The sequence below is a fragment of the Mustela nivalis genome, assembly GCF_964662115.1.
Source record: "Mustela nivalis genome assembly, chromosome: 4".
Lineage (NCBI taxonomy): Eukaryota > Metazoa > Chordata > Mammalia > Carnivora > Mustelidae > Mustela > Mustela nivalis.
Window position 1 is genome coordinate 60825404 of NC_139023.1, and position 20637 is coordinate 60846040.

Consider the following 20637-nt stretch of genomic DNA (forward strand, 5'->3'; position numbering starts at 1 on the left):
GCTAAACTGGGCACACAGGGCACACCAGGCAGCCACAGCCCTGGTTCTCTGCAGTGTAACCTATCCAAATGCCAGATATGGTTGTTTTCACCCTTCAGTATTTGTCAAAGACATGGAGACCCCACACAAGAGGGATCATGCGTTTTGTCCTTGTCGAGGAAAGAAAAAACACGAGTTTTAACAATGAGATTTAAATTGGAAATTCATAACTCCACACTCCCTTTGGACTCTCCAAGTGTGTTGGGAAAGAAAACAGTAGGGGGAGGCTCACAGGCCTCAGAGGGATCCTGAGGGGGGGAGGGGGGAGGGCTCCCCGAGCCTGAAAGTTCCTGGGAGGCCTGAGCATTCACACTTCCAGACTCTTCCCTAGGATCCTTTCAGGGACCGGCCCGGCCTGAATATGTGTTTCGTTTTGTAAAAAATAAGATAGAAAAGAGGAGGATTCTTAAAACTAATCAAGGATTCCTTTAACCAAGAATGAGCCCATTCTTTCACTAATTAAATATGAGCATTGACTTGAGCCGACCTTGGTGTGAGTTTCATCTCCTGCAAAGTAATGTGGGTGTTGGGAGTGGTTCTCCAGTCTGGGATCCGTAACGAAAACGAACGCCTGTTCCAGAGGAGTTTATGTGGGACGCATGCACACGCGTGGAGCAGGTTCGTCCCGTGTCGTGGACTCTCTGCCAGCCCTTGCCAGGGCGGGTGGGTCCACATAAAGACCCAGATCCGGCGGACCATGCATCTCTAAGCTGCCCTACTCTTGCGACGCCCTCTAGTCTCTGCTTGCCTGTGCACCTGCACCCTGCATTTATTCCCTCGTCAGTGCGCTCACTCATGCTTACTTGGCCACACATTTGTGAGTACATGATATGTTCCAGGCATGTTCTGTATTCAGTGCCTTGTCTCCCTTTTAGGGACTGGGGCCCTGAGGAAGGGAGTTTGAGAAATCGAGCTGTACTCTGTTCTGTTTATAGGGGTGTGAGTTCCACTGGAGAAGCACCACATGAGCAGAGAAGAGCTCTGACAGCCACACGGGAAGTTGGGAAAACCCGCTGTCGAGGCTGGTACTCACTCTCACTGAGACGGCGGCACACCTGCATGGCCTTTCTGTGATGCAGCTCTGAGCAGGCTTTACCCAGCGTCTCACCCAATTCCACCTGCCTCCAGGACCACGCGGGTCTTCTAGTGCTCCCCTGCTGGTTCCTCACTCTGGGCATGAGCACACCATGCCTTTCCACACTCAGCTCCCACAGCACCCTCATGCCAACCTGTACTCCCTCCAGTGCTAGGGAGGAAGGAAGGTGTACCCCACCCACAGACTGGCTGTACCCTCGGGGGAGGGGTAACCTGGGCCTCGGTCAACCCAGCCCCAAAATGAAAGGACCAGTTCTGGTAGTTAGCCCTAACACTGAGATCAAGATTCCTGTCCATCAGGAGTTGCCAGGAGATTTGCTGAAATGATTTACATAAGGCTCGCCCTTTACCAGCACGATGCAGGCATCCAAACAGAGGGAGGAAGGCAATGAATTTAGAACTTCAGAGTCACCTTCATTGCTCTTTAGACTATATTAAAAGTGAATTTCAGTCTAAAGAACTCTCTTAATGTCCAAGATGGTGCTTAAGGTAAGAGGTGGAGCTGAACCAGTTAATCTTGGAGGCTTGGGACAGGGAGTGGGCTGGCAGGTGAAATCACACTGACCATCTCCCAGGGGGCTTATTGTGCATTCTGCTCCAGCAATGGATGCCTGGGGAGACCCAGAGGGGACCACACACGTCACACTCGAAGGGGCAATGAGGAATTATCCCCACACCAGGAACTTGACCCTGGAGACAGGACCCAATGTCGTCTCTATGGGACAGGAAAAACACACCATCCAAACTTTGTTCCCATGGATAAGTAAGACGCAAGTGCAACCCGCCTATCCAATCAGCTCCTGTTCTCCCAGGAGACAAGGGGGTAAGGAGGAATGGGTTTAATTTAGTGCCCTTTGCAGGTTAAAAATTATTAAGCCTATTAAATTATTAAGAAGTATTAAAAATTAAAAATAATTCAGAAATTGAAATTCTTTATTTGTAATAAGGCTTAAATATTGAAAACCACAAACCGCCGGAGGCCAGTCTTGTTCATTTCATATTCCGTAAACTCCCCCCACCACAATGTGGACACCTGCCTGCACAAGTCAGAGATGCAGAGGAAGGCCTGCTGCCCAGAGGCTCAGAGGTGGAAGGAGCATGGAGTGGGAAAAGCAGAGGGGTGGCTGCCGAGCCATCCCCCTGTCCAGCCGTGGCCTGTCCACATGTGGCCATGTTATGGATGCCGTTGATGCAAAGGAGCCAAGGAGCATCCTTGTAATTCCCTGGCAAGAGGCAGCTTGCTAATGAACATGTGGGGCTTTCTTGAGCATAAAGAACACATCGGATCTCCATGAAGTTTGCCAGCAGCCTCTTTTGCTCATCACCCTGGGCTGTCCAGCTGCAGAGCGTTAACACAGGAGCCTTTTCAGGTAGCCTGACAGCTGCCTATCTGCACTCCAACCAGACATAACAGTGGAGTGCAGGTCCCCTTTGGGGTCCCCTCCTCCCCAGGCCCTCCGAGGCCAGTTCCAAGCTTCCTCCTCTCCCTCTCCCCTTTCCAGGCTCAGCTGGAATAACAACGCTGCTCCCGGCTCTGCTGATGCTTCCTCTGCTAATTCATTTGGCTTGCACTGACGCACAGAGGGCCCTGGGGTGCAGAATCCCAGAGGATATGACATATGAATGAGCCTCATCCCTTGGGGACCCTGCCAAGAGGGAGAACGGATCAGAGAAGCCTGGACAATGAGGAGGAAGCTCCCAGGAACGGAGTGCTAGTCAGTCTACTCACTGGAAATAGATAAGGGTAGGCTTGGAAATAATAAGGGTAGCAGGACACCTCTTGGCTCCGCTAATTGCTTGCTGGGCCACTTCACTTAACCTCTTCCGAACTTGAGCTGCACCTGCAAAGTGGGGAAAGCCAGCCAGTGGGAGCTGAGCCTCGCTCAGTGCGGGACAAGCTCCACTCTTCGTAGGTGTCAGAAGACCCCCAGGTCTACCTTTGAGGGTCTGAAACTTGAAACAACAAATTGGACAACATTGCCTCTGACGTGCTTTTTAGCATGATCAGTCTTTGATTCCAAAAACCAGGTGAAGCCAAGGTCAGAAGGACAGAATCCTAACTTAAAAGTCCAAGCTCTTGCTAGGCTCCCCAAGGAGACTGGCATCCTCTTCCTCACCCCCAGGCTCAGGACACTGCCTGTGCTGGGTGTGATGCCTCCAGGCAAGGGCCTGGCTTGCCACACTCCCATCAGGCTCGCTGTGCACAGTCGCAAAAGCATATCACTTACATTCCCTGTGTCATGAGTGACAGGTCTGGGGAACCTTCAGAGGCCTTGATCTAATACAAAGATGTCAAGGAAGAGCCTGTAAGTTCAAAGTGTCAAGAGAAAGCTCCAAGGCCCCAGATAAGTGATCTGCCCCTTCCTGGCTGGCATACTGTTAATTTCTGCAGACTGTCAGGCAGCTTGAAAAGATGCCGAGAGCTAACCACAAGGGCTCCGAGACCACAGCAGCACACTGCCTTTGGGCTCGCCACCATCTGGGGGCGGGGGTCAGGGGGGCGGCGAGGACAGGGGGATCCAACAGGCTGGTGTCAGGCCTCTCGCTCTCTGTGGGACTGGGCAAGCTGGGGAGCTCTCTGAAACTCCCATTTCCTCATCTGTAAACTCAGGACAGCATTAGTCACCCCACAGGGCCACTCCAAGTATTAAAACAGCAGAGGACAAAGGGCAAGCAGGAAGCCAGACTCAAGGGCGGAGGGCTGTGGTCTCCTGGTTACTCTTGTCTCCCGGCTTAACTATTCAGTGCCTGATGTCCCAGCCACCAGCCAGGCCTCATAAATATTTACACCTGGTGTGTGTTGCGATGCTCAGTTAATTGCCCCTGTGACGTACTTTGAGAGCCTCCAAGGACAGGTGCTGCGTGGGGCCCAGGATTATTAAAGGCACAAACAAGTTGGCTCAGAAGCAGCACCCTCCAGAGCCTTCCGTCGCCCCAGAGTTTTTCAGATCTTTGCCCAAAATCTAACCAAAAGGTGTTTCAAAGGCACCTTGTCCAATGTGAATGTGGCAGCCAAGCAAAGACCCTACTAGAAAATGGACAAGCGCACGTACAGGTAACTCACAGGGGGAAAAATCCACTAAAACCACTTGGAAGATAATAACAATAATTCAGTCTCACTAGGCATCTAGGAAGTAAAACAGGTAAAATAAGGAATCAGGTGCCAAGTAGGCAGGATCATTTCAAAGGATGGATTTAAGGGTGGTGAGACCCAGCGAGACAGTCTCTTCCAGCTCTGTGGATTAGCCTCCATTGATCCAACCCACGTGGAGAGCAACTGTGTGATCTACAGACAGGGGCGTGGATGGCCCCCATTGCCTGGCCTCTTCACTGCACTTGGTGGAGTCTCTCCATGGAAATATTTCAGGGATTAGATGAGAAATGCAAGCATGGATATTCCCTGCAAGATCATTCACCCTAATAAAAACTAGGAAGAACCTAAACGTCCCCTCCAAAAATCGCCAATATCACCCAATAAAAATAAAATCACCAAATAAATATCCAAATAAATATCATGTCTTGGAATAACAGCTAAAGATAGATAATGCATTTTTAACATCAGCAGCCCATACATTCCTGTGCTACTTTTATACACCTGTATGTTTACACACACATACCCTTCTTAACATGTGTGCGTAGGTATAGCAGACTTGCCAAAATATTACCTGGGGCACTGTTGTTTTCTTCTCTGTGCATTTTTCTCTTTTCTGGATTCTCTATAACAAGATGTTGTTTCGGATCTAGAACAGTAAGAAAATGAAGAAATCATTCCGTAGGTTGATCTGGGAAATGTCTGTCGTGGCTGCCACTCCTCTGGGGAAGGTGTGTGGCCCGCATGCCGCTCACACTGACCTTGGTTCTCTTTCCTTCCCTAGGTCATGGCCTCGAATCCACAATGCCACCGGTGAGTCAGGGGCCCTCTGTCACCTAAGCAGTGGGAATGCCAGCATGGCTCTGTTACTCTTCCTTCCATTCCTTTCTGCTTTTCTTTCAGTGAAACTATTGGCCTGTTCCAGCTGGCATTAGCCACTGACGGTCTCTCCCTCTGGTTGCTCCTGGAGTGCAGCCTGGCCTGTGACTTCCATGAGCTTTGGAAGCTGGCAAGCTGATGGGGAACCCTGGCTCCCCACTTTTAAGCTGTGAAGCCTAGGTCCCTTTGGGCTCAAGTTCCTTCATCTGGAAAATGTGTGAAAGTCTGCCTAAACGTCAGGGTTGTGGCCATTCCTTAGCACTCGTACAACTGAATTCTATATAATGGCTTCCCCCTGAAAATATGTGTTGCACAGATGATGGATTCATTTTATGCTTCTCTTGCATCTCTTTTCAGAGCCTAGTTCTGAATCCCATTAAAGTTTGAGTTAAAGTACATACTCTTCATCTTGGAGCACTATTGTTTCAGGGAAAGTCCAATAGAATGTCCCTAGAAAGCTGGTGGCCACAAATGATGGCTGCAAAGAGACAGAATAAAGTGAGAAATAGAAAAGAAATGTGCAAAGAAGGTATAAAACCATAGGAAGTGATGCAACCTGCCAATGAGCTCCAAGGTTCATACGGTGCATGCTGGAGCATGTACCAAAGAGCCACGAGGAGGGGAGAAAAGCAAAGTCTGAACTGCAAGTATGAATACAGATAAGAAACAAGCACCCAGCTCTAATCTCTTACAGAAAATGCTTTTAGTAAGCTTCCCAGTCCTTTGCTAACAAAGGTTGCTTTCTCTCAAGGTAGATGCTTCCAAACTGTACCAGAGTCTTTGATCCCAAATACACCTCCCTCCATCAGCTCGCTACCCCTTCCCACCACCCACTTAGAGTCCTGGGGGTACTCTAGACCCTTCCAAAGGGGATGGTCCCTGCAAAGGAAATTGCCAATCACAGGGGCTGGTGAGTTATAAACCACATGACTCATACCCCTCCCCCTTCGCTCCCTCTCCATGTTCCTGAAGACAGAGAAGAACTGATAGGTGGGTATTCCATTTAACTAACAACATTCAAGAGACAGAAGCTGGGGCGGGGGGGGGGGGGGTGGAGGTGGACAAAAACAAATCAAAATCCCAAGAAAACTGATTGAGGTAAAGCTGCCCAGGCCTGCCCATACCCACTGGAATCTATATTCTGCTAAATATATTAACGGCAAATCACACCACCCCAGTCTATGCACCTTTATGAACCAGGACAGGTATCTATTAAAATATAACAGAACTGATGTTATTAAGGATGCTTTGGATTCACATAGCAGACCGTTTGCCACGATATTTATAACATCTCTAGATATTTTTAAGTTGCTTGTGATTTTTTACCATGGGATTAATTGGACATATGGTGGGGCTCCAGCAGGAGGGAATACTATATAGCCATTAAAAAGATGACACTGAAGCATATTTAGTGACATGGATATGTTCTAGTCTGCTATTCTATGACAGAGAAGGCAAGAACACAGTGTGCTCAGACCTACAGATGTTATATCATGTGTGCACGTGTGTGTGTGAGTGATCAGGCTACAATCAAATATTTTTAGTGGGTGTCTTGGTAGGGGGACTTTATAGTAATTTTTACCTCCTTCTTTTTTCCTCAGCTGTTATCTTATAATTTTCTACAGTAGCATATATTTTATATGCTAAACATTATATATATATAATACATATTACATAACATATATACATTCATAACATATCATATATATATATACACATATATATGTATATATATATACATTCCAGGCCTGGAAAAGACAAACACCAAACACATGTTCAAACTTGGACAATCTGTCAATACCAATACCTTCTGTGAGGCTGATTTACAGAGAATAGGGCCATGTTTTTCCATAAAAATAAACTCAGGAGTTTCTCTCCTTCCACTGATTAAAGAAGGAAATGAAAGAAGATAGCCCTATTTAGAAAGTGGTACTTCTCTCTTAAGACACCGTATACAATAAAAACCCTGATAAAGATATATATTGGCTATTGGCTATTTCAATTAAATGGACAAGAAATTTCATTTTGTCCAGGAGCACTTGTTTTATTTTTGTTTTTTTTGTTTCCCAAAGAAAGCAGTCTTGAGAGTTGGTTTTTCCCACTTTCAAAAGAAAAATTAATTAGGATTTTAGGAGTAAGTAGGTGGAGGAAAGGCAGGAACGGGATACATGCACATCCAATGCCCCCTGCTGGCCCTTTATAGACATTGCAACATTTGTATTAATTTCGCCGAGGCTGGTTTTTCCCGCAAGATGTGGGCAAAATCAGTGGACAGAAACAATGTGAAAAGTTAGTGGTTGAATTGCTGGGAAAAGGTGTTCCTCCAATTCGCATAAGCACAAGCCAGGATTTCAAATTGCCCATGATTGGTAAACCCAGCGATTCAGAGCTGCCTTTAAAATGTATTGTGTATCAGAATCACAGTAGTCACAAATGTGTATTCTCAAGCCCACCCCAAGGTCTGTGCTTTTTCACAGGTCTGTCGTGAGACTAGCGAGTCCTTGCCTTTCCGGGATAACTCCACCTCATGGAGTGCTAGGGCTGTCTTTGGAAAATCACTGGTTGAAGCAACAATAAATAAAAAGGAAGCCATGAAGACTGTCTTCACTAGGAAGCTGCTTGCAATTCCCTGGATGACGACTATCTCAGAATATTTTATTTAAATTTCAACAGAAACCGTGCAGTTCCTAAAAGACAAACACTGGTGAAGGCAGCACAGGAAAAGAAACAAATCTGAAGCCTTAGCTAGGTCTGGAGCCCAGACTTTGAAAACTGGTTCTCCCATGACATCAATGAGACCTAGGACCTGTGAATGAGAGAAAATGGAAACTAACAACATAATGAGTCTCTAGTTTGTGCCAAGCATTTGATAGATGTCTCTAATTTAGCTGTCAGATGCTGATAATACTCACAGTGTAGATTAGGTAAACTGAGCCCAAGAGAAGTTAGATTACCCCCCAGGAAATAAGTCAGCAGAGTAGAATTCAGATCTGCCACAGTACTCTTGTCCCTGCTGGGGGCAAGCAGTGTTTTCATCTTTCAACTGAGGTTGTCAACCAGCCATGTCACTGAATCCCTGAGCCTCACAGCTAGACAGGTTGTGCTCAACAGACCAGTGGGGAGAATGGACAGAGCCACACCAACAGAGTTGAGTGTTGAAGAACGCACTGCTCTTTTTTTTTTTTTTTTCCTTAAATGAGAACTCCATAAAAAACAAGTTCCTAATACGGATCTGAAGGCAGAGGACTCACAATCTGGATTGAGTGGAAAAGATTTGGTCATGACGTTGAACTTGAAATGCGAAACACAGTCATTCATTCGGGGGACACACCGCCAGGTGGTTATTTCTTTAAATTTCTCAACTGCTGTTTGGGGGAAACACTACTTTTCTTGTTCTGCAAGCTGATATTCGTTAACTGGGGCTTATGCACTTGCCTGAGGTCATGTGGCCAGAAACAGCCAGGTTTTAAACCTAGAATTTCTAACTTCTCATTCGGCGTCCATAAAATATGTGTTCATGACTTTTCTTCAGAAGCTATGCCACCTTTTCGGTGAATTCCAAAGCTGACCTCCTCAAGGAGATTAAACAGTAAAGGCTGAAACACATGTTCAGAAAGAAATCACAAGGGCTTAAATGTGACTTATTTTCTTCTATGTAAGTCAAGTCCAGAGGTAAGCCCTCCAAGGTTGTTTGGCAGCTCTGCTCCCCAGGTCCCCAGAGCTGCTGCTCCCTCCCTTGCATTAGCCTCAATCCCACTGCCTAAAATAGTGATAGCTGTGCTCTAGGCAGCAGGAGGATGGAAGGGAGGAAAAAAAAGAAATCAACAATGCACAACAATTTCTCCTCTGAAAGTTCCCTGAAAACTGAACTGATTTTCCACCTCTTCCATTTACCAAAACTTAGACTCATAGGCACATAGGACTGCGAGGAAGACCGAGTTGTAGCAAGTACTTGGTCTAGGTGCCCATGTAAGCAGCTGATGGTCGGGGCTTCCAGGACGGACTGGGGAAGTGGACATTGAGAGACATACAGCCTTCTCCTCTACAGAGTTCTAGTGATGGGGCCTTGGGACCCTCTGGCCTCTCCCTTATCACCAGGTATTGCTGAGTAAGACCAGCTGGCTCACCAGAGCCAATGCTCACCTTCGCCATACCTCTCCCCACCGCCCCACCGCCTCCAAAATCTTGTGACTGCATTGAAAACAGAAGCTGGGTCTGCTTGGGGAACCTGACTGGTTTGGGAATGTCATCATCTGAAAAGCCCACTGACTCCACTTCCCAGAGAAAGAGGAACTTCAAAAGCACTCCAGGCTCCTTATTTTCACTTCCCTTCTTGCACCAGAGAACAAGACTCTATTAATGGGACCTGCTGGGAACTATTTCAGCCAGTGATTTCCTTTAAATGCAACCATCCCACGGAGCCAGCCCTTGGGGACACAGCCAGCACCCCTGTGCCAGTAGAGGCACTAAAATGCACCAGCCTCGGGCTGTCAGAGGCTTCCGTTCAAGGATGTGTTTACAAGCGCTGATAGTCAGAACTTCTCTCTAACTTTATCTAACATGGCCCATTCCCTCATGGAAGGGAGTCGGAGCTTCTAAGTCAGCAGTCCTCAGACATCAGTGTGAGTTGACGTCACCACAGAGGCTTGTGAAGAAACTAACTGGTTTGCACTGTGAGCCTGGTTTTGCTTTCTTTCCTTACTTTTTTGTTCTTGGTTTTTGATTTTGTTTTTTTGAAATGGAAAACAAAAAAAGTGTGTTAATCAGGAATTGCTAACATCCATAATGCATAAACTACATATGTTGGCAGTTTAATAAGATAAGGATTTACTTCTTGTTCACATAACAATCCAGGGTGGATCGAAGGAAGTCTTTTCCCCAAATGCTCATTTGGGATTCACTCTTCTTTTACGCACTGGCTTCCATTACCCCTGAAGACCTCAGGGTCTTCTCTCTCTAGATGGGTGTCGAGAGGGTCACGAGAAGGAGAGGGTCAAGTGGATCATCCAGAAGGGAAGCACATGCACCCACCTTGTCCTGGCGGCTAGAGCACCATGCCATGGCCATGTGGCACAAGGGACACTGGGAGAAGTGTGCCAGCCAAGGGCCCACAGGGAGAGGAAATGGGGCTCAGTGCATCTCCTTGCAGTATCTTCAAAGCCATTCGAGGCACTTGAGGTATTGAGGCCCAGGACTGGAGAGGAGCTCCTTCACTTTTACCTAAGATTGGTAGTCAGGAAGGCTCCCTCCAGGCACAGTGTGTGCAGGTCTCTGGGGTGGAAGGAGCTTGGCATACTGGAGAGACTCGAAAAGAAGCTGGGGTAGCTAGTTTCAGACGAGAGGAAGAAACTGGAAAGACATGCGATCAGAGAGGGACCAGGAACCAGACCGTGCTGGAGGCTGGGAGCCACGGCAGAGAATCCAGATTCCACGGGGCGTGCCATGGGCCACGAGTGACATGAACCGAATCACAGTTTTAAAAATATGCTTCTAAAATTATATCCCAAACCTGCATCATTAGGAACATAGGGACTGCAGCAGATAAAGACAACCCCTTCCCTAAAGAACAGCTAAGAACAGGGGTGCCTGTGTGGCTCAGTCGGTTAAACGTCCCCCTCTAGATCTGGGCTCAGGACATGAGCTCTGTGTCAGACTCCATGTTCAGGGAAGAGTCTGCTTGAGATCCTCTCCCTCTCCCTCCACTCCTTCCCTGGCTCACGTGCTCTCTAAATAAATAAATAAATAAAATCTTTTAAAGGGGGCGCTGAGTACATACCCATCAAAGAAGTAATCAAACGCTGCCTATTTTTATGTGGGTGTCCCAGTGAGTGAGACAGAAAGTAACTGTCCTGACAATTCCGTGACATTAAGGTCACCTAGAGTGTTCAGAGAGGGGAGCCCCAGGAGGATCTCAAAGCACCGAGCATTATGGAAAGCAACACAGAGGAGGTGGGAACTCCAGCTGGACTCAACCCAAGCAAAGACTCAGAAGTGGCATGAAACATATTTGGAGAATCCAGGAGAGTCTCTGGAGGCTCATGAAGGAAGAGACCCCACAGCTCTCCATGTCGGAATAATGACCACATCTGATGAGAACAATGTCCTAAGATGAGGTTGTATCGAACTCTGAATCACAGACAGGAGATGCTTCCCTCGGTCCTGCGGGCCAGAGTAGATCCCCAATATTTCAGTGCTCATTTGCCTCTTCCAGGCCGGCTGGTCCTTATGGGTGACCTTATTAATGTAACTCAATTCATGAGAGGGTTCTGGTTGCTACTGTGAAGGGCTGGAAAACCTGTGGGTTTCTCCACCAGGGCTGTAGGTAGGGGTATGATTGTGCTGGGACGGGAAGGTGTCCTCAGTGCCCCAGGACAGTGGTAGCTGCAAGTCCTACCACCAGGATGGGCTGGGACTGGGCGGCAGGTGCAGACTTCTGCTCTTGCCTGCTCATTATCTCAAGGAAATTAGCTTTGGCTGGTTAACACGTCCCTGATGCACTGGTCCTAAGCAAATTCCAGAGAGCTGTGTTTCCACTGAGCCAAACTTTCATTAATTTACACATTACAGTCTACACAAGGCTTGGGCATGCTGACACAAATCCCCAGCTATTAATTGCATATTTTGGTATGGTAAAAGAATTCTGGGTAGAAGGGCAAAAGTCTAAGAACATGATGAAGCCAAAACAAAATGCAGAAATACAAATCATCCTGTGGTCCTCTACGTGACTTGGACACAGGCCAGAAATTTGCCCTGAGATTCTGAACAGCCAAAGGAGGAAGGAAAATAGGATCTCTTGTAAAATCAGTGTTTCCCATTAAATCAAAGCAAACCAATTGCCGAGAAGCACACAGCTCCCAAGACCCACTAGAAACTTCTCACATATGTGCTAATAAAGAGGATGTGATAAGAACATTTTCTGCTTATGATGTTCCTGCATGCAGACTAACAGCATGATACTATAATGCAATTTAGGAAAATTAAGTCTAGAGAAAGCAAAAAACCCTGCAGATCATGTGAGCAGTTCAGCGGTTCTGCATCATTTGAGGGTAGAGTTTAAACTAGGGCATCGACCGAGTGCACTAGACGACCTCCAGGCAATCTTCCATAAAACAAGTCCCAGTGAGGGGGTGGAGCATTGACAGACCTCACATGAACAACAGTCACTCAACAAACACCTGCCAAGAACTCATTTGTTCACGGGACAGCTGGGTGGCTCCGTGGGCTAAGTGTCTCACTCTGGATTTCGGCTGGGGTACTGATCTCTGGGTCGTGAGATCACCTGAACCTCGGGCTCCGCACTACATGGAGTCTACTTGCCTCTCTCTCTGTCCCTCAGCTCTCCTCCTGATCTCTCTCTCTCTCTCTCTCAAATAAATCAATGAAATCTTTTTTTTAAAAAAGAACTGTTTGTTCAATGTTGGGCCTGGGCCTGGAGTTAGGGACAGATGAGTGAGTAGACCTGTCCCCCTGCCCATGAAATACTTCCAGTCTGTTCCAGGAGATGGACATACAGCCAATTACAGCAAAATGCGGTGCTGTGCCAGAGGGTAGGGGAGGGGCAAGTAAACCTCCTCATGGGCCCAGAGGCCCAGGGAGTCATGACTGGGTGCATCTGATGGGGAGAAGGCAGGGGAGGGTGGGGGAGGTCCTTCTAACCTGATACTGACCTTCCATAGAAGGAGCGAGCCTTTCTAGTTTGGATACGATTGTCTAGCCTCCTTTTTCATCTCCCTTGCTTTGCAAGAACAGGAGATAGAAGGAAAAGTATGCTAAGTGAGATAAGTCAATCAGATCTCACTGACCTCACTGATATGAGGAATATGAGAGGCAGGGTGAGGGATCTTAGGGGGTAGGGAGGGAAAAAATGAAACAAGATGAGACCGGGGAGGGAGACAAGCCATAAGAGACTCTTAATCTCAGGAAACAAACTGAGGGTTCCTCCGGGGTGCGGGGGAGGGATAGGGTGGCTGGGTAATGGACATTGGGGAGGGTAGGTGCTATGGTGAGTGCTGTGAATTGTGTAAGACTGATGAATCACAGACCCGTACCCCTGGGGCAAATAATACATTACATGTTAATTAAAAAATAAAATAATAATAATAATAATAAAAGAAGGGAAAGTATGGACCTACATACTGCATTTTAGGCGATTGCCTTCAAGAGAAATAAATGGCAATGAACACAACTTCCAGAGAAACACAAGGGTCACTCTTTTCAAAGTGTTTTCATTTTTGTTTTTGTTTTTGTTTTTTTAAGATTTATTTATTTTAGAGAGAGAGAGCCTGAGCCAGAGGGGCAGAGGGAGAGGGAGAGAAAATCCCAAACAGACCCTGCACAGGATGCGGGACTCGATCCCACGACCTCTGAGATCACAACCCTAGTGGAAACCAAGAGGCAGTCACCTAACCAGCTGTGCCACCCAAGCACCCCCACTCTCCTCAATGTCTTGCAGTAACACTGGGTCCACTTCTGTTTGCAGGCCAGTACCAGGCTGTCGACGAGCCTCTTCTGGAACATGTAAGTCAGCCTTCCCGACTTGTCAGTCTTTGACATTTACAAAGTGAGTGGTTCTTTTCAAGGGACTTGGGTGAATTTAAAGAAATTTAAACTTAAAGAAACAAAATTTAGAAAAGAAACAAAAACATCAACAAGCTTTTCCAAATAGCATGATTTCCTAGCAGAGACACCTGCATTTCGGTTCTTGTGTATAACCTGTCTTCCCACAATACACACTGTAAATCAAACCATTACACTGTACGCCTTAAACTTACATAGTGACGTATCTCAATTATTTCTCAATTAAACTGGAAAAAAAATACGTGGATAATAAGGCATTAATAGACAGAGAGACAAAAAAAAAAAAGAAGAAGAAGAAAGAAAACTGTCTTCCAATTCCTCAGCTATGAAATGCAGATAAAAATTAACTCGCATGGCCACTGCAAAGATGAAATAAGATGAAAATACCACCACATGGTGCTGGCAAGGGGGAGACGAGAGAATCACTTCCTAAGGCTCATGGTAAAATCTTAAATTGGAACTCACTTTCTGGAAAGCCATTTCATAATAACCAATCAACATAAAAATGCTCACTTTCCTTAGCCCAATAATCCTATGGCTGGGAATTTAAACTAAGAAACTAATCTGATATTTGGATTAATATGTAAACATACTCATTTGTATTTTATAATAATATAGTTAAAGAGAAACACTGGAATCATCCTAGATATTCAATAACAGAAAAAAAACAGTGACTAGATTATGATGTATTCATATGATGAAGCCATTAAGAGTATTGACAAGAATTTTAATGACTAAAGAAAATTTGAAATTTATAACATGAACTCAGCTACCTAATTTTATATTAGTTTATTGTTAAATTTTACATCATTTAAATAGTTTTACCTGGCATATCTATAGATAATATTGGGAACAAGTAGATAGAGGAGAGGGAGAGAGAGAATTTGCCTTTAAAATCATTGGTTCTTCACTGTTCCAAAGTCTTCTTTACAATCAGATTAAAGCTACAGATCCTCACCCCGGGACACACATGCATAATCAATCAATCAACCTATCAATCAATCACAAATATTTTATAAAGTAGGAGGCTTGTGGACAGAAAAGACTGAGTTTTAGTTAAGAAAACCCCTGCTATTGATAGTAGTAGGTTGATAATAGATTATTAAATAGATGCAAGTCATTATATTTAAAAATAAAATTCTGGAAAGAGATAAACCAAAATACTAATATTTAGTCCTGGGGGCAAGATTCTCAGGGTCTTGTGTAGATTCTCTACAGACCTGGGGTGATGGTTGCTGTTCCCCCTTGTTTCTCTCTGTGCTCTGACACCACGAAGTCTAGCAAGGGGATTAGACTAAAGATCTCTGTCTCAGATTCTTCTAGCAGGTCCAAGATTTCCCAGAGGAACTGCACTCTGCGGAGTCTTGGTAGTTGCTGTAATAGTATGTAAATGATGCCCTTGCAACAAAATGTCCATCTGTCAAATCCCAAAAGGAGTTGCTCCAGGTCAGAACTCACTTCTGTGTGCAGTTCTGAGGGAGAACAGCCCAGCCACCTTCCCCTTTTGCCACGTCAATTGTGAAAACCCCTGGAGTTCCCCTCCTGGCAGGCTTGCTTTGCCCTGGGCACTCAGCTGTACCAAAACTCAAAACGTTAACTAGAGAAAAAGGCTCTATCACGGGCAGGTGTCATGGGCAGATGTCAAAGTAGAACCTTTATGGACATTTTACTCAATTAATCTCCAACTACAACCAAATAAAGCAGATTTAGCCGTCTCCAATTTACAGATTAAGCATGTGAGTCAGAGGGGTTAAGTAACCTCCCCAAGGTCATAAAGTGGACCCAGTTTAGATCTAGGAGTGGGTGACTCCATCTTGGATCTATGCTGCCCCTAAGCAGACCGATACTATCTGGTTTCCCACCCAAGAATTTCTGGCCAGAGCCCTGCTTTCCTCCTAAGACCAGACCAAGAAGGCACGGTTTCATAGCTGTAACACCTGGATGCTTGGAGCACAGCGTCCAGGCAACCATGCCAATGGCCCAACTCCAGCTTTGTTCAGTGACCTAACTTCTTTCAGTCGGTCATCAAGGTCCCTCTTTCAATCCTGTTCCTACTCCTGGGTCGTTGGGCTGGTCCCTGTTCTCTTAGACCTGAGCCCCTTGAATTTTATAATTTCATAATTGCCTGAGCCCTCAGTTCTTGTAGGACTTAAGCCTTGGTCTCCTTTAGGAGCACTTCGATAGGAATCAGGGCAGCACACTGAAAGCCAAACTCATAGTCTTCAGGGAGCCCACCTCTTATATGCTCTCCCATGGAGAACACTGATGTACTTTTGCATCAAATACGCAGAGTTACTTAGAGCCCACGGAAAGCTTAAAAGGCCTTCCAGACAGGGGTTGGTGAGTCCCCATGGCACTCCTGCTCACCTGGAAATTGGGACCTTCACGAACATTGTCTTTACCTGTACCAAACTGCTTTGGCAGAGCAATGATGAAAAGAGTCGTGCTTGGAGCTGGTAAGCAACTTGCCCACATACACTAGAGAACTGGAATCCTGCAGAGCTGGAATTTAGACACAAGCCTCTAATTCCAAGCCCCTCCACTATAATAAAACCACCTCCTAGACTGCTATGTTCATACAATGAAATAATGTACCTAAAGCATCTAGCGCATGTCAAGTCCTTAACAAACATTAGAGGGGCTCTAGGGGAGGATTGGCAACCTTGCTTTATCTCTGCATTCCTTCAATTGTCATTAGCATAGCAGCAGTCACAGTAATATTTATATACGTGTATGGTATTATATACAACACCATCAGGTATTTTGCTCAAAACTTTAGATGCATTGTCTCATTTAACTTCTGGTTGCCAGTATCACTCTATAACTCTGGGTGATTGTAGTAGTGTGGGTGAATATCATCTAATTCAAAAATAAGTTTGAAGTGGCCTCCACTAAAGATTATCTCTAACTGGGGAAATTACAGGATCAATGAAAAATTTTAAATCATACCCATTATTACACACTAAATCGAGTTAAAATCCATTATTTTATGTACTTGCTTATTTAACAAGCACATATTAAGAATCTACTATGTACCAAAAAAAAAAAAAAAAGATATGGTGAAGGCTATAGTGCAGTAACTTTGACTTTAAGCCTTCAGTCTTTGACTATAAAATAATTGGGAGTCCAAAGAAAGACTTAGCAGGCTGTCCAATTCATGTAGTGTGACTAGGATAGGCTGGGAAGAAGTGAAATGCCCTCTACAGAATCAAAAAGGAACTTAAAAACTCAGGATCTGAGCCCAGGCTCACACTGTTTGCCATTGCACTCCCTGGCTAAAAGTCAAAATTATGGATGTTGCAACACAAGAAATGCCCTAGATTCTTCACCTTTCATCTTAGGCTCAGAACAATTTTAATACCCGGCACTGGATTCTAGAGGAGGTGGATGTGGCAGAAGACCTAGGTTCTGCCTATCGATGGCACCTACGACATCTGTGGTTTTCAGAAGTCACCATTCCCAGTTTCTATATTTGTAAAAGGAAGATGTAAATTCTTAATCCTGAGGGCCAAACTGGAAGATGTGTGTGTCAATCTCTTGTAACTGGATCTGTTATTCATAGCTATGGCCATCTGGGGTCTTAGTGGGAATTCTAAGAGAGACAAGGGATCTTTTTGTATGAAAGACCATTGAGATTAGCATCTGGGCTGAAACACAACACAATGCTGAATCCAAATCCCAACACATAGGTGCAGATTCCAGAATTTCTGTGGTGGGGATTACATCTCTTGCTGGGTGGTCCCCAATCCTGCCATCTCCAGTGTTCAGACTTGGATCTCATTAATGATATAGAGAAATACAATCGACATTTGTGTATTGACCATGTATCCTGACACCTTGCTGATTGTTTATTAGTTCTAATAATTTTTTTAAGTGGGTTCCTTGGAATGTTCTACATACAAGATCCCATCATCTACAAATAGATCTCCTTTCTTCTTTAATGGCTCATGTGATTACACTGAACCACTCAGGTGATCCAAGGATAACATCCCTATTTTAAGGACAGACGATGAGTAATCTTAAGTACCTCCTTAATGTCCCTTCATAGCAGTACCCAGATTATTATTTGATTGAATAACCAAGAATGGGAATATTTGAGGCCATCTTTAAGATTCTGCCACCACAAGAATTTAACTGCCCAGATTCTTACAGGTTTTCTTCTAAGAGAGTCTATACGTCACTGTAGCCTCTCACCTTTGTTATGACTGAACCTTCCCTTGACTCACTCAACCGTTTCCTCCTGCTTAGGAAAGGAACTTTGCTGTGGCAATTCTGGATGGATCGAAAGACCACATGGATGGCGACTATGAGGACCCTGAGCTTCACATGGTAGAAGCGTGGCCATCAATACAAATTTTGCCAGCCAGGCCTATAAAGGAATCAGAATATGCAGGTAACATCGGGTGTCTAAAATCTGGGAATGCACGTCCATGACGCAATACTGCACGGCAGTTAAAGCTGCAGATGCTGAATTAAACAACTCCAGGCTAAAATCCTGCCTCTGTGGTTTACTCACTGTGTGGCCTTGAGCAAGCCTAAAAAATTCATTTTCTTTACCTAAAAATGGTGTTCATAATAACAGAACTTACCCTCCAAGAGCTCTTTCAAGTTCTCAACAGGGGACTTGGCACAGAGCCAGAACTCTGTAAATACCAGTTTTCACTATCATGATGCTCTTCCTGAGTCCAAGGAGCAACCGGGGAGCATGGCAGAGGGTGGATAGGCAGGGCTGTGGGCAGCATGGGAACTTTAAGACAGAGTTTGCGTAATGGAGAGTAGCATGAAAGGGAAGACTTTTCAACTTGGCTGACTTGTTTTATAGGCAACCAGCATGCATGTAGCCCCAGGACATGGCAGCAAAGCCAAGCTTATTAAGAGTAAGGAAGACACAATTTCACATCCACCCTGCCTCGTCCCAACTGGGACATACTCAAGTTCTCTGAACTGTAGATAGAGCACAGGGCTGTAAGCGAAAAGAGGAGGAAGCCCTTGTGATTTCTGAGGGCCTGACCCACAGAGACGAGTCTACAGAAGTTGTTTCAGAAAGAATCACCTTGCAAATAACGATGAAACTCCTTAGCTCATTCACTCAACAAGCAATTACTGAGTACCAGCCGTGTGCAGTTACTGCGTTAGGACTGATCAAGTGACACAAAGATAAACAAAGCAGGATCTCCATTCTCAGGAAGGTCACAACCTAGCGGCAGATGCAGAAAGATCAACAGATAATTAGGATAGACTATGCTAGGTGTGTAATATAGAAAGAAGAACCACAGTGTTGGTGTTGGGGTGTTGGTGGGTGGGATCTAGAAAGATTTGCAAAGGGCATGATAGGACAGGGCTTGAAGGGTGGGCAGGAGTTCCCAGAGACTGAGAAGAGTAAAGGATTTTCAAAGAGTAAAGGATTCTCAAAGACTCTGGAATTCACACATACGAACTGAGAGGAATACAGGTCCTACTCCTTGGGCTTCAATCTCTTAATCTGTCCAGTGAGTTTGTAGATATGCACATATTTTGTTAATTGTAATGTGCTGAGTCTACATACGGTAAGACTTCAAATTTTTCTCTTTCCACAGATACACGCTATTTCAAGGGTATGATGGACACTCCCAATCCCTTAGACACCAAGACCTCTGTCCCCACAGAGCGCCATCCCTGGTGCACACAGATGGGGCTGGAGAAAGTGAGTAAAGTTTTGGCCATGTGACCCAAACATGGGCAGGGCAATTCCTAGCAGCTGGGAGCTTCCCCATCTCTCATTCCCAAGGCATCTTGCTGGTGATGAGCACACTGAGTTCAGCAAGGTGTAGGGGAACTGATTTCTATGACTACTGAAGTCATGGTCCCAGGGAAGGAGCAACAAGAAGGGAAGAGGACTAGCATTTGGGAAGGTTTTCTCTGAGGCCTTGGGGTGAGCACTCCTCACAGGCATTTCACCTGAGGCTTGCCTCCTTTTCCAGAAGCAAAATTTGACTCAGATCTTATTGATAATAACATGTCATTTTGCCCAGACTATAGGCCCAATGCTGACATCTGATAACAGGGTGCTAAGAAGTAAGTCAAGCAACCTCTCTTAGTCCTTTGTAACCTCATCTGTGAAATGGGCCTAAAAATCTCTACCATGCTTTACTTTGAAAGGCTGTTTGGACACTACGTATAAGAAACTTATGAATATATCCTATAAATAGAAATGGCATATATAGATACATATTAAAAATTTCATTTTTAATAGCACTTTTGCTAATGATTCATTTTCTTAATGCAGAAATACAAATGAATCACCCCTGGAGTTTCAGGGTATACCAGGCTTGATGCCCTGTGACATTTTGTGTCCACATTCTCTGTGCAGACCTATTTCATGCAAGAGAGTTCCAGTGTTATAGACACCTGCTTTTTTTTTCCTTTTCCTATTAAGTTCTGCTTATAAAATGATGTCCCATGTGATAAACAAGCATTAATGGCATAATCTTTATAGATATATCATACCTCATCATGGCATTTTTTAATAATTTACTTAACCATTGAGTAAAAACATTTTAAAAGCTTTGGTACATGCTGTAAAATTTCTTTCCTAAAAAATTGCTTCAATTTACCCTCCCAGAAGCCTTGTACGAGAATGTACACCTCACAGGACTCTCACCAAAACTGGCTAGTGCTTTATTAATCACATTTTTAAAGGGATTTCACTGTCCTTTTCTTAAATTTGCATCACATTTATTAGAGAGCATGAACATGTTTTTAAATATTTATAGTGCATTTTTCCTTGTGCATTCTTGGTTCACATTTCTATCTGTTTAACTTGAGGGCTTCTGTTAATATTGATAATCAAAGGAAATAACAAATATTACCAGGCAATGTCATTTACCCAGAACACAGCCATGAGAGTTTGGGAGAACAGGATGAGGGATGAAATATTGAACACTTCCGCTTTACACAGGCAGCAACCTAAACTTTAA

The 20637-nt window shown here is 45.0% G+C and overlaps 1 protein-coding gene and 1 long non-coding RNA gene across 3 annotated transcripts in view; one reads left to right on the forward strand and one right to left on the reverse strand.

Annotated features, from left to right (window-relative positions):
- Positions 1–20637, forward strand: part of CLNK (cytokine dependent hematopoietic cell linker) — a 166199-nt gene that overhangs the window by 87055 nt on the left and 58507 nt on the right. Inside the window, exons 4-7 of the mRNA XM_082728519.1 lie at positions 5010–5038; positions 13584–13621; positions 17930–18074; positions 19258–19364. Coding sequence (XP_082584645.1) covers positions 5010–5038; positions 13584–13621; positions 17930–18074; positions 19258–19364 — 319 coding nt within the window. The remainder of the gene's footprint in view (positions 1–5009; positions 5039–13583; positions 13622–17929; positions 18075–19257; positions 19365–20637) is intronic.
- The window catches only part of LOC309863569, a 125914-nt gene that overhangs the window by 28502 nt on the left and 76775 nt on the right, over positions 1–20637 (reverse strand). For both annotated transcript variants that reach the window (XR_014311111.1, XR_014311112.1), the window contains exon 3: positions 4800–4874. This is a non-coding gene — a long non-coding RNA (uncharacterized lncRNA). The remainder of the gene's footprint in view (positions 1–4799; positions 4875–20637) is intronic.